Source organism: Monodon monoceros, unplaced genomic scaffold (assembly GCF_005190385.1).
Source record: "Monodon monoceros isolate NGI ecotype Baffin Bay Population unplaced genomic scaffold, NGI_Narwhal_1 Super_Scaffold_10, whole genome shotgun sequence".
NCBI lineage: Eukaryota > Metazoa > Chordata > Mammalia > Artiodactyla > Monodontidae > Monodon > Monodon monoceros.
Genome location: NW_021703766.1, coordinates 51,703,181 through 51,716,985, shown reverse-complemented (window position 1 = coordinate 51,716,985; position 13,805 = coordinate 51,703,181). Strand labels below are relative to the sequence as shown.

Sequence of the window (13,805 nt, the reverse complement as noted above, 5' to 3'; positions counted from 1 at the left end):
CTTAGAAGAAGGTTGGGAAAAGAGCAGGTTCCAGATCAAGTGGGATGCCATTTGTCTGAAATTCAGAAGCAAGCAAACCTAAATGCACTGCCGAGGCGTGCACACACGTACACACACACATACACGTGTTCACAACGTGGCTTCCTCTGGTGCTGATGGCAGGAGAGGAGCAGGGGGGGAAACCCGTTATAGCTGGGTCATATCTTCCAGTACATGGAAATATCCAGTCATCTGCCACCATCCCCAAGGCGTGTCATCAGCGGCACTCCTCTCCCTGTTACCTGGGGCTGGCCGGAGGGTTCTAGTTGTGCTTCAACAGTGGGCAACAGGTAAAGCTGGGCTGCAGCTTTGTATCGGGTGATTTCCAGATACTGGCCTGACGTTCTCCCTCTGACCCTGGCCCCTGTAGGCGCTAGTGATGCCGAGCGCTCAGATCTTGCTCCTGGTTCAGGGCGTTGGAAGTCTGCCCTCCAGCCTCCCTCAGCCTGTGCCACACTAAGCCGTGTTTTGGCTAAGGAGGGCCCAAGGACACTGGACATGTATGGGCCAGTTTCCCAAAGTCATGATCATGAGTCATTTCCTCAGGCCATCTTGGGCTTCTAAGAACGACTGTCCCATCCCAGCAGAAGCCATGGAAGAGGGAGGGGAACGAGCTAGAGGAGGGAGACCCCGGCAGCCCCAGTTGCTTCTCTCTGAAGGCTCCAGCCCCTGCAACAGTGGCCCTTTGTGCCATCTGTGAGCCGTGACTTCATCCGGGACCCGTATCTGACTCCCTCACCTAAGCTGAGGAGAGATAGGGAGGCCTCGAGTCCCCTTAGAAAGTAGGAAGTAGTGTTTTACCTACATGTATTCATTCAGCATCCATCTTTGGAGCACCTACTACCTACCAGATCCTGATCTAGCATTGGGGTTTCAAAAATGGAACAACAGGGCTTCCCTGGTGGCACAGTGCAACGTTGAGAGTCCGCCTGCCGATGCAGGGGACACGGGTTCGTGCCCCGGTCTGGGAGGATCCCACATGCCGCGGAGCGGCTGGGCCCGTGAGCCATGGCCGCTGAACCTGCGCATCCGGAGCCTGTGCTCCGCAACGGGAGAGGCCCGCGTACTGCAAAAAAAAAATAAATGGAACGATAATTCTCTGCGCATGAGGTCACTGGCAGGGGCCACACAATCTCGATAAGAAAAAAAAAATTCCTTGAGCTTGCATTTCCAATGCATATACCTGTTACTTTGCATATTAAACATTAGTGGAGCTTAATTGCTTTCTTATAGTTGTATTTTTTTAAATAAAAACAAATTGAAGTTCTAATATTTTCCTCCCACACCCCAAGGGATCTCGGCACCCCACTTTGAAGAACACAAGGGATTATAATAATTCGACACAACAGCTGTGTCAGAGTGGGAGCTCCCGTGCTTGGGCACCATGGGGGGAATGGCTCCAGTGGCTTCCTGGGGGAGCCAGGGGCGTTCCCAAGATTGCAATAGGGTCAGCAGCTGACTGGGTACCACCCCGCGGATGCTGGCTTCATTGTAATTGCAGTTTCCCTTTCTAGGAAGAAAACAGATGCATTCCCTTGTCAGTCCAGACAAATGGCCTCTCCTTAAGTTCCTCTTCATTAATTAACATGAAGACAAGCGTGGTGACTAAATTCGCAGTCAGAGGCTTTTAAAGGTGAATCTCTCCCTCAGTAAGCTGTTATGGCATTTATTCTCCCTGTTTAGGGGTAAGAGTGGCAACTGTGGGTTTATGGTTACGGCTCGCTTTTCATCTCCAAGACACCCTCAAACAACTGCCTCCGTTATGGCCCGGCCCTTTCCCCAGGATGATGCCCCTGCCTCATCTGGCACAGGTGGGGATCAAAGAGTCAGATGTTGGGGCTTCCCTGGTGGCGCAGTGGTTGAGAGTCCGCCTGCCGATCCAGGGGACACGGGTTCGTGCCCCAGTCCGGGAAGATCCCACATGCCGTGGAGCGGCTGGGCCGGTGAGCCATGGCCGCTGAGCCTGCGCGTCCGGAGCCTGTGCTCCGCAACGGGAGAGGCCACAACAGTGAGAGGCCCGCGTACCGCCAAAAAAAAAAGGAGTCAGATGTTTGAAACAACCGGAGATTTCCAGAGGTCGAGCAGCCTTGATCTCCAAAGGGAAGTTGAAACAAATGAGTCTCAAGCAGTGGTGTGCTGGTAGCAGTCAGCCCTCCAGGGTCAGGGAAAGCCCTGACCGATAGCATATGCCCATTCCCATGGTGTAAATTCTCCCACTATGGCTGATTTCAAGCCACCAAGATGAAGTCACCAAACACAAATTTGGGAAATTGACACACACTGTGTAGATGCAACTAATTCACCTCAAGAGTATATATGTAATAGTAAAAGGTAATCAGATAATTAAGGGATGAATTTTGAGTAAATAAAATTAATAAATAAAATTAATTGTAAATATTTTAATAATGGCTCACAAAACAAAACCAAAAAAGAGATCCGAAAATTAAATGGTCGGCTCTCGTGAATAGGTGTGAGCCAGCTCCAGCACACCACTGCTCCCAGGGTTTTCAGTCGACCTCAAAATTGCCTTGGTGCTTTAAAAGTCTGCCCTCAGACCAGCAGCTCTCTGCAGAACTTCCCAGGAACAAAATCCCTCACCCTCAGAAGTCAGGTTTGCTTGTGGACACCAGCCAACCCCTAGCCAGACCTAACTGTCCTGGGCCTCTCCCACAGCCCTCACACACCTTGGCACTGGTCACTTCACACTCCAGAGACCCACCTGGGCGCTACCCACACCTTACCTCCAGACACCATCCTGGTTCAACCCCATGACCTGCTGAGATTTCCCCGAGGCAGAGCCCAGGTGTGCTGCTCTGCTAGGCTCAGGCCTAGCCTGGGGCCATGGGGCCACATCAGACCCCACCCCTGGGTTATAAGAACATAGACCCCCAAATCCACTGAACTGAAAGTGACACTTCCTGTCAAAGATACTCAGTATCACTCAGGTGCAGTGTGGGCTCTGTGAATGTTGATTCAAACCAACTGTTAAAAGAAAAAAAAGTTTTGATGGGACTTCCCTGGTGGTCCAGTGGTTGAGACTACGCGCTACCAGTGCAGGGGACACAGGTTCGATCCCTGGTCGGGGAACTAAGATCCTGCATGCCGCATGGCGTGGCCCAAAGAAAAAAAAAACATGTTTTGAGATAATCAGGGAAGTGTAATCATTGATTTAATATCATTTTTAAATATGATAATGGTATTGGAGTTTTATTTTTGAAAAGGCAAATAAGTTCTTATCTTTTTCTAGTTAATTTGTATTGGAGAATAGTTGATTTACAATGTTGTGTTATTTTCTGTTATACAGCAAAGTGAATCAGTTTTACATATACATAAATCCACTCTTTTAGATTCTATTCACATACGTCATTACAGAGTACTGAGTTCCCTGTGCCATACAGTAGGTCCTTATTAGTTATCTATTTTATATATAGCAGTGTATATTTGTCAGTCCCAAACTCCCAATTTATCCCTCCCACCAAGTTCTGTTCTTTTAGCGCAGAGGTTGGCAAACTGTGACCCCACTTCCCGTTTTTGTAAGTAAAGTTTTATTGGAACACAGCCACACCCATCCATTTACATGCTGTGACTGCTGCGAGGACAGAGTTGAGTAGGCGAGGTGGAGACCACGTGGCCCCAAAAGCCTCAGATGTTTATAGAAAAAGTTTGCCAACTTCTGTCTTACAGAAACATCCTCAAGTATTCACCTACAAAAATGATAATATGTCTGGGGTTTGCTGTAAAATAATCAGTGGGGGAGGGAGAAAGTGTAAATGAAACAAGATAGGCTATGAGGCGATGAATGCACCTGGCTTCATCATCCTAGTCTGTTTTTATATATGTTTGAAATTTTCCGTAATAAAAAACTTTCGAGAAGGGGGCATCTGCGCTCCACAGCCTCCCAACTGCTCTGATCCCACACCAGGACCCTGGCATCTCTGGTCTAACAAGGGAATCGGGACAGAGCCAGCACCACTCAGCCCGGTTTCGCATATGCCCAACGATGACTTCTGTCCCGGGCTAACCAGAAAGGCCATGGGCGCTGAGAGAGCCCGCCAGAGCCAGCCATGCAGTGAGTGCCCCCCCCATCAGAGCCCTGGGGTTCTGGAAACTGGGGAAGGAGGGGCAAGGGGGCTCTGAGGGAAGGGGGCCCCTGTCTAGGGGTCAGGCCAGAGATCAGGGCCTCAAGTAGGTCTGTCCTCTGCCCTCTGCACCCCTCCCCATCCAGGTCTGGACCCCCGACTTCTGTCTGGGGCCCTTGGCATCCCCTGGGTAGGCCCTGCCCTCCTCTGAGACTCTGTGAAAGTTTTAATAATGACCACTCAGGGTCTTTGGACTGACTCAGAGGAAAGAATATATATAAGGCACTAGCCCTGTCCGTTGCCCATCTCTGTGGCCAGCATCACTAGTAGCTGCCCTGAGGGGCCACAGAGGGCCCCCCGGGGGGGGCAGGAGCGGGGCCAGGTCTCTGGCTGCTTCAGATGTGACCTAACCCCGTTAGAACTGTCATTGTGGTTCTAGAAGCCAGCCAAATACGGTAGGGTTTTCTCCCTAGAGACAATTTTTACCTGAAAGCGTTGAAAAAGCCCCAGGTCTTTCCCACCATCTGCCCCCACCCTCAGTTCTCGCTGTGTGTCCTGTATCTCCTACTCACAAGCTTAGGAAACCTAACCTAATCCAAACCACTCTCATGACCCTAAGTCATACCCTAATACCGTAAATTCAACCCTAACACGAATCTCTGATTTTATCAGGAATGAGTCTGGAAGATCCAGTTATTTCTACCAAAGCAACCCCCAAATTACTCATAATCTCTTGACCCCAAAACAACCTTTGGTGTACGGCCTTCCAGCATGTCTTTTCCTGCCAACTGTACCGTGGACCGTATCTGGCCACTCTTGGGTGTTCCACCCAGCATCAACCAAACCCTAAGCTGGGGCGATTCTGCCTCCCCTTCCTCTGGGAATGGTTGGTGATGTCTAGAGACATTTGTAGCTGTTAAGCCTTGAGGGGCAAGTGCTACTGGTATCTAGTGGGTAGAGGCCAGTGATGCTACTCAACATCCTACAATGCACAGGACCTTCCTCACAAAAACGGTCCCAACTGCATAGCACTGACACGGAGAGCCCCTACCCGGGCCCCATCCCCGGTCCACGAGCCTGAGCTAACCAAGTGTTAGCCATCCTGGAGCCGGGCTGCTGGGATCAAACACAGGTTGTGCCCCTTCTTAGCTGGTGCCTGATCTGGGCCCCAGTTTTCTCCACTGTAAAATGGGGACAGCTCAACCCACCCTGTCAGAGTTGTCACTGGAGTCAATGAAGTAGAACGTGTAGCATGTCGGGCACGCGGTACTCAGCAGGACCCACCGTCACTTTATCAGCATCCAGGAGGCCGAGCAGGCCTTGCCCTCGTAGCCTCCAAGAGTCCTGCTCGCCTCCCCACCTGACTCTTTGCATGGGGTCTCGGGTAAGGCTGCACGCCTTCCACAGAGTCCAGGGGGTGAACTGGGGGTGTGCCCGGAGCCGGGGGGACTGAACAGAGACCCTGTGCAGGAGAGACCAGGGGGTCAACCCAGGGACCCCAGGAGGGCCCCCCTAGATGCTCTGCGGACCAACACTCCTTGCCCAGACATGCCCTGGGAGCCCCTTGGCTCTGCCCTTTCTGCTTCCATATTCTTACTGCTCCCTTTCTCTGTGTGGGACATTGCCATGAGGCCGTAGAGCAGAGGGGCCTCTGGGAAGGGGACGGAGTGGGGGCAGGGACCTGGGATCAGGTGGACTCCCAGCTCTGCTGTTTCCCACTGTGGGACCCGGGGCAAGTGCCTTCCCCGCCGCAGGCCAGGTTCCCCTCCCTCACAAGGTGTGTAAGGTCCTGACGAGATGGCACGCCAACCCTCCACGTCATTGTGAATAAAGCAGGCGGGGTCTGTGATGGGAAGGCCTGCCAGCTCTGAGGCCTGTGCAAGTCCTGGGGTCCGCCCCTGCCCAGCCCCTGGCCACCTCTGAGCCTCAGATTCCTCCTCTACCCAGGGCAGAGCTCTGAGCACAAGCCACCTCAGAGAGCGGCAACCCTCCCGCTGCTGGTTTTTGCTGACTCGCGCCCTTGGCTTTCTCTCAGTGTCCAGCTCACTGATTTTGTTTCCTTCTTGGTCACCGCCTTCCCACCCACATCAGATGTTTTCTGACTCACTGGTATGCACCCCCTCCAACCCCGTACCTCCATCAAACCACATCCCTCTTTGATTTACTGTTTGGATTTTCCCAACTGGTTGCTGCAGAGGACCTGCCGCCCTCTGGCTTTTCTCCTTACCACTCGCCTGGTGCTCTCTCCTCCAACCCCAAGAAAAATCCCCAAGATTGCCTCTCCCCACCCCCTTCAAGGGACCCACCATATGTCCCCTTGGCTAAAGTCCCGAAGCCATGAGCCCCGCAGGGGCTCCTTGGAGCCGGGTCACCCTGCTCTCACTGCCTGCCCCTCGCCCCTGAGGAGAAAAGGGCCCACGGACAGTGGGTGGCCAAAGCCAGGGAGAGAGACAGAAGCACTCGACACTTTCTCCGAGGTGCCCCCCGCCGAAGCCCTAGCCTGAGCCGAGCGTCACAGTGGTTCTCAGCGCAGGGGGGACGGGCTCCTTGTGCAGGGCTGGGGTTGAGGGGGCCTTCACTGAATCCCTCTAGCACCCCCGCAGCGGCAGCAGCTGGCATCTCCTAAGAAGCAGCTTCTAGTACTGACCCGGCTGCTGTTGCCAGGGCCCCGACCTGGATTCACTGCCTATTCCCACCAGCACAGGAGCGGCCCCCCCCTGACAGATGACACCGGAGCCAAAGAGAGGGGAAGGCCTGCTCCAAGTCCCTCCTGGCAGGTGCCAGACTCAGGACCCAGGCAGGCTGGCCCAGAGCTCGTGCCACCGACCACGAGCTGCTGCCTGCGAGTCCCCTGCTGTGCCCGTTTCACTGAGCTCAGAGCGGCCACGTGGCGGGGGCCAGCGAGGGCCCTCCAGAGCACAGGGACGGCTGACACAGAGAAGGACTCAGAGGCTGTCGCAGGGCACACGCAGTCCCAAGGCCAGAGGCCGCCTCTCCCCCTGCTCTGAGAATGAAAGAGGCAGAGAGGGCAGAGAAGAGGGCAGACACAGGGGCCCTGCGATCAGATCAGGGGGACCAAGGGCTCGGGCAGGCCAGACTGATTTGCTTCCTCCCGACCCCTTCCCCCGCTACCGCGCCCCCTCCAGCCTCAACTAGACTCTGAGCATCTGACCCGCCCCCAAGAAAAGGAGTTTCATTTCCCACAGCTCGATTTCCCAAAAGGGAGGGGAGGGCGGGGCTCGGCTCAGTTTAAGGGCCGAGACAGGGGACACGGCAGACAGGTGGAGGGGACAGAGGAGAGATGAGGTGCTAATGCCTGCGGAGGCCGAGGTAGCGAGGAGGCTGCAGAGAGACTGGGCCCCACGGAAACAGACGGGGAGACAGGGCTGAGCAGGGCAGATAAGGGAGAAACAGGGAGACCCAGAGGAGGTGAGAGAAAGGGGGGACAGAGAAGAGAGACAGGAGAGGAGGGCAGACAGGTGAGCAGAGACCAGGAGCCGGCTAGCCCGGGATCAGGGGACACACACGTGTAGAGAGACCAGGGCCATAGTGGGGAGGGCTGAGGTGGGCGCGGGGCAGCCCACAGTGGGCCAGGCTGGGGGGGACACAGGCTCCTGTCACAGTGGCCCTGCTTCCCCTCCAACCCAGACAACATCTCCCCCAGAGAGACATGGACTCCTTGGGTAAGTAAGCAGCGGAGGGGGCAGAACCCGCTTTTCTCTCCCCACATACCCGCTGAGCTGCCCGCTGACCCTGTCCTTCTTCCCCCCAGCCTGCCGCCTCCTCGCCCTGGTCCCCATCCTCCTCAGCCTGGCGGCCTCCCTGGACTGGCAAACTGCCCAGAGCCACGACCCCTTCGAGAAGTGTATGCGGGACCCCGACTATGAGCAGCTGCTCAGAGTCCTGACCTTGGGCCTCAATCGGACCTCGAAGCCCCAGAGGGTGACTGTGGTTGGTGCAGGCGTGGCTGGGTTGTTGGCCGCCAAGGTGCTCAGCGATGCTGGACACAAGGTGAGAAGTGCTGCTTGCTGTCTACCTTGAGTCTTTCCTGCTGCGGCTGGGAGTCCTGGGTACAGGGACCTGGCCACGTCCCTGTTGAGGGGTGGGGGTGATGGGAGGCGGAGAGAGGGAGCTATGCTTTCCTTGTGGTCAGGGGAGCGAGGCCTGGAACCCTCTGCTCTAACATGAAACCCAGAGGGAACATGTGTCTGTGCTGAGGGCTTTGACTTTCCCTGCCCCACTCTCATCCTGGAGGAAAGTCCCTTGAAACCTCTTCCAACTTCCTGGGGGGAATTTGTGTTGGTGGAGATGGAAACTCCACACAAGGGGAAGTGCCCCCTGAAGTCTAACCACTGTCCCTCTCACTGAAATCCAAGAATGAGTATGGGCCAGGCCAGTGGCTTCAGTACACACAAGAAATCTCCCCACTCCCTGAGCTGGGAAGTCCCTCTGAAATCTGGCCAGCGGCCTTCCTGCTGCAGTCTGGAAATTGTCACATTGTACATGTTCACTATGACTTTCTGTTCTCCCACCAGCCCCTCCCACCTCCCCATAAAAAAAAGATCCTTCTTTCATCTCCATCTGTGCTGCTGTGGGGATGGAAGATTGGGTGGGTGCGGGGTGGGGGCTGCGACAGGGTGGAGATGGGGAGTCAGTGGGAGGAGCTAAAGCACCTGCTTGCTGCCCATCGTCCCTCAGGTCACCATCCTGGAGGCAGACAACAGGATTGGGGGCCGGATCTTCACCTACCGGGACCGGAAGACCGGCTGGATTGGGGAGCTGGGAGCCATGCGCATGCCCAGCTCGCACAGGTGGGGCCTGACCTGGGGGCCAGGCAGGCGCAGGGCCACCCCAGCCTCTACCTCTGAGCCCAGTCTCAACCAGATTCCCAACTCAATCACTGCTCCAGTGCCAGCACGAACCTCAACTCTGACCCCAAACCTGGCGCCCCAGTAAAGTCAGGCCTAGACCCAACCTCCAACTCTGTCCTTTTCCTGACTGACACTTCCGGGCCTCCCGGCTCCAGCCCCACCACTGAACCCCTGAAGTGCTCAGGCCACTGCGTCCAGCCCTTCCAGACCCCCAGCTCTATCTTCCCCGACCCTGGTCCTTTCCCCATCCCCAGCTCCCACCCCCATCCAACACAGCTCTGTCCCCATTCCTACTTGATCCCCAGTGAAAGCCACCTCCCCCTCCAAACCCAGTCCTGAAGTGCGCCGCCCTCAGCCTTCCAGCCTTGTTCCCCTTTCATTCCCGTCCCTGGCACTGAGGACCCCCAGTCTAGCCTGGCTCCAGCCTCATGCCCAACCCCAAGCCCCGTCCCCAGCTGCCCCACCCACCCCCTTCCCTTCTCCAAGCCCCACTGGGGAGAGGGGCCCTCACCTCCCCCGCCCGACCCTCACCAGCGGCTCCCACTCCCTCAGGATCCTCCATGCGCTCTGCAAGAGCCTGGGACTCAATCTGACCAAATTCACCCAGTACGACGAGAACACGTGGACGGAGGTGAATGAGGTGAAGCTGCGGAACTACGTGGTGGAGAAGATGCCTGAGAAGCTGGGCTACAAGCTGCATCCCAAGGAGAAGGGCCACTCGCCCGAAGAAATCTACCAGATGGCTCTCAACAGGGTAGGCGCGTCCGCGAGCCCTGCAGCCCTGTCCCCCTGCTCCTGTCCTCCACGCTGTGGTGTCCCATGCCCTTTCCTCCTCCTGGCCTAGCTTTCCTTTTCCCATTCCTTCTGGTTTCCCATCACTGGCTCTTCCATCTTTAGTTTCCCCATAAGCCCTGCTGATCCCCATCTCCCATCCCCTTCTCACTCACACACTGGCCAGAACAACCTCACCTTTCTACACCTTTGGGGTTTTTTGTTGGTTTGTTTTGGGTTTTTTTAGGCTGCGTCATTCGGCCCGTGGGATGTGGGATCTTAGTTCCCTGACTAGGGGTTGAATCCATGACCCCTGCATTGGGAGCTCAGAGTCTTAACCACTGGACCGCCAGGGAAGTCCCTCTACACCTTTGGTTTAAACTATGATCTGTGGGCTTGTTTTCCAAGTCCATCTCCTGAGACCCAGACCTATGTCTGTCTCCCCCTGGCCATCCCCCAGGACCCTCCAGCTCCCACTGAGCTCGGCGGCAGCTTCCCTGAACCCACTCGGATTCCTGGGTTCCCCATCTCACAACAGTGCCATCATCACCACCCCCAGTCACAAAGCAGAACTCCAGGGGCCATCCTTGCTTCCTGCCTTCCCTGTCAGGTCCCAGCTCCATCCGTCCTGCCCTCGACTGTCTCACACTGTTCCTACCTCTCTGTCCCCCCAGCTCCAGCCCCAGCTCAGGCCTGGACCTCTCCCTGCATCCTCACCCTGGCCCACCCTGCTCACAGCCCCCTGTGCTCCCTAGCACCTCAGCCTCAGTTTGAAGCCCTGAGCAGTCTGGTCTCTCCCACTCCTTTAGCCCCATCTTCTCTCCAAGAAATTTTTATTGCCCACCCCAAACTCTCATGGTGGCCCAAACACCTTCGGCTCTGTACTCCTTTGTTTGCACTATGCTTGTCCACCGTCCCACACCCATGCCACTGACCCTGCCTGGAAGGCCTTTTCCTTTTCCCACCCAGGGAACCCTTTTCATCCCTCAAGAACCAGCTCCAGTGTCCCCTCCTCCAGGCAGCCTTCCCTGATGCCCTCAGGGAGGAGCCAGCCTAAGCCTCCTATGGGAGCTCCTAATTGTCCATCTCCTCTCGTGGACCAGGGTGGGCACTTAGTCCAGGCCACTTCTGTGCCCTGGCAGTGCCCAGTTTAAGGGACACCTCCTTTGGGGAGTTCCCTGGCCACAAGAGAGAAGCCAGATGGACAAAGGAGAGGGCTGAAAACAGAGGGCAGCGAGGCTTCCGGGAGGGGATGAGGCTTGAACAAAGTGGTGAATGATGACCAGCTGGGTGCCCGGCAAAGATGAGGGGGGTGAGCAGGTGCAGGGGCGTGGAGGTGGGGGAGACCCGAGGGTGGTCTGGGCACTGGACACTGTGCTGTAGACCTGAAGCTGCCCTAAAAGATGGTGACCGAGGGGCTGGCAGGGGCCTTGAACGGCAGGCTGAGGGCTGGAACTCTGCGGCTCCAGGCACTGGGGAGCCACAGAAGGCTGTGGGCAGGCGAGGCGCCGTGAACAAACCCCCGTGAGCAGTCATGCCCTGTCAGGGCTGATGGGTGGGTGGCAGAAGGGACTCCACTTCCGTCTGCGCCCACAACGATCCAGGCGACAGATAATTACCGTCCATAAGGACACAGCGCTGACTGAGACAAATAATTACTGTCCATAAGGACACAGCGCATGGAGCGCACAGGCTGGGACAGAGGCAGACAAAATAACACCCAACCAGGATGAGTGTGACATTGTCCGGTGCACCGAACGCCCGGGGAATGAGGGGTAGGAATGACTCAGGAGGACTTCCCAGGGTAGTGACATAGTTGCAGTGGAGGGCAAGGCTGAGGGCCGAGCACGGGCAACATCCTGGCAGCTTGAACAAGAGAGGTAAATGGCCGGCCGTGGGCAGGAGCAGGAAGAGAAGCCAGGTTTGGACCCCAGGTGGGGCCTCCCCGGTCCTGTCCCCACAGCTCAACACCACTGCTTGTCCCTCCACAGGCCATCGAAGATCTCAGGACACTGGGCTGCAGAAAGGCAATGATGAAGTTTGAAAGGCACACGCTCCTGGTGAGTGAGGGCCTCGGTGTCGCTGTCTGAGAAACGACGACAAGGAGGGTGTCCATGGGGCCTTGGGCGGGGAGTCAGAAGGCAGGAAACTGGGACCCCAGGCCTGCCACCTACTCCCTGCCTGACGGGGCTGGACACGCCCCTCTTGGGGCTTCGGTTTCCCTCATCTGTCACAAGGTGGGGGGGGGCCGTATTGCTGAGGTCCAGGGAACCGCACTAAGCACGGCTGTGTCACTGAACTAAGTAAGAGGCTCCGCAGGGAGCGGCCCCGTGGGAGGGGGTACGGAGCCGGCAGGTGCAGCCTGCCTGGGCCCTGACCTGGGTGGGCCACGCCATCCCCCAGGAATACCTCCTCGGGGAGGGGAACCTGAGCCAGCCTGCCGTTCGGCTCCTGGGAGACGTGATGTCCAAGGACGGCTTCTTCTATCTCAGCTTCGCTGAGGCCCTGCGGGCTCACAGCTGCCTCAGCGACCGGCTCCGGTGAGGCGGCGGGCTAGACAGACGCCGGGGGCCGATGGGGCGAGTACGGAGTGGGCGGGGCTGGCGGGGTGGGCGTGGCCTGTAGAGATGAGGGCAGGGGCCCAGGGGGCGGAGAGAGGCGCGCTGGGTCCCGCCACACTCGCCCCCGCATCCCGGTTCCTCCAGGGGAAGAAAGGTACCTGGAGAGTGGCGTGGCCCTGAGGGGACAAGGCGGGGTTCCCGGGTCACACCGCTCTGCTCCCGGGCCTCGGGGGCCATCGGGGACTGACGAGGGCGGGGGTAGATGAAGGGGTGGGATTAGAGGCAACCGGCAAGTGAGAACTGGAGAGGGGAGCGGGGAGTGTCTGGGGAGGGGCCGCTGCGGAGATGCAGGGCCCGAGAGCCCGTCACGCACCCGCCCCGCCGCAGGTACAGCCGTATCACGGGCGGCTGGGACCTGTTGCCGCGTGCGCTGCTGAGCTCGCTGTCGGGGCCTGTGCTGCTGCACACGCCCGTCGTGGCGATTAAGCAGGGGACGCACGAGGTGACCGTGTACTTCGAGCCCTCGCGCCGGGCCCGGAATCTGAAGTCCTTGACGGCCGACGTGGTGCTGCTGACGGTGAGCGGGCCCGCGCTGCAGCGCATCACCTTCACGCCGCCGCTGACGCTCAAGTGGCAGGAGGCGGTGCGCGCGCTGCATTACATGCCGGCCACCAAGGTGTTCCTGAGCTTCCGCCGGCCCTTCTGGCACGACGAGCATATCGAAGGCGGCCACTCGAGCACCGACCGACCGTCGCGCGTGATATTCTATCCGCCGCCTGGCGAGGGCGCGCTGCTGCTCGCCTCGTACACGTGGTCGGACGCGGCTGCCACGTTCGCTGGCCTGAGCCTGTCCGAAGCCCTGCGCTTGGCGCTCGACGACGTGGCGGCGCTTCACGGGCCCATCGTGTACCGGCTCTGGGACGGCAGCGGCATCGTCAAGCGCTGGGCGGAGGACCCGCACAGCCAGGGCGGCTTCGTGGTGCAGCCCCCGATGCTCTGGCGAACCGACAAGGACGAGGGTCACGAGTACGATTGGGCGGTCCCCCACGGCCGCATTTACTTCGCCGGCGAGCACACGGCCTACCCGCACGGCTGGGTGGAGACGGCCGTCAAGTCGGCACTGCGGGCCGCGGTCTTGATCAACGGCCGGACCAGCAGCTGGAACGACCCCCGGACCATCAACAGCATGGGGCATGTGCACGTGGCGCCCGCCCACCACCACCCGCGCAGCCTCGAAAGGGGGCGGGGCACCCACTCTCCAGCCTTACATGCCGTCACCGCTCCGCACACGACCCAAAAGAGGACCCAATATTAAAGTATTTTTGGAAACAGCAGTGTGGTCCCGCCCCCTCCCTGGCTCAGTCGCTTCCCCAATTTGCAGGGAGCAAAACCATTAGCCCTCGCGGTAGAAGGGGCTGCGCCTATCCTGGAGCCCCAGAAGCTGTCCTACTTCTTCCTGGGCCGCGGGCTCCGTTTGGGGGAGT

General features: G+C 57.8%; 1 protein-coding gene across 1 annotated transcript; it reads left to right on the top strand.

Moving 5' to 3' along the window:
• Positions 1–3,541: 3,541 nt before the first annotated feature.
• Positions 3,542–13,669, top strand: IL4I1 (interleukin 4 induced 1). Its single transcript, XM_029213504.1, has 7 exons — positions 3,542–4,108; positions 7,891–8,129; positions 8,817–8,929; positions 9,542–9,743; positions 11,752–11,820; positions 12,164–12,300; positions 12,709–13,669. Exons 1-7 carry the CDS (start codon positions 3,835–3,837, stop codon positions 13,634–13,636), a joined length of 1,962 nt encoding a protein of 653 aa, XP_029069337.1. The 5' UTR covers positions 3,542–3,834; the 3' UTR covers positions 13,637–13,669.
• The last annotated feature ends 136 nt before the right edge of the window (positions 13,670–13,805 follow it).

Coding starts and splice junctions, on each gene's coding strand:
- IL4I1 (XM_029213504.1), top strand. CDS start 3,835: ATGAATGCACCTGGCTTCATCATCCTAGTCTGTTTTTATATATGTTTG. Junction 9,744..11,751: donor ACCAGATGGCTCTCAACAGG/GTAGGCGCGTCC, acceptor GTCCCTCCACAG/GCCATCGAAGATCTCAGGAC. Junction 11,821..12,163: donor TTGAAAGGCACACGCTCCTG/GTGAGTGAGGGC, acceptor GCCATCCCCCAG/GAATACCTCCTCGGGGAGGG.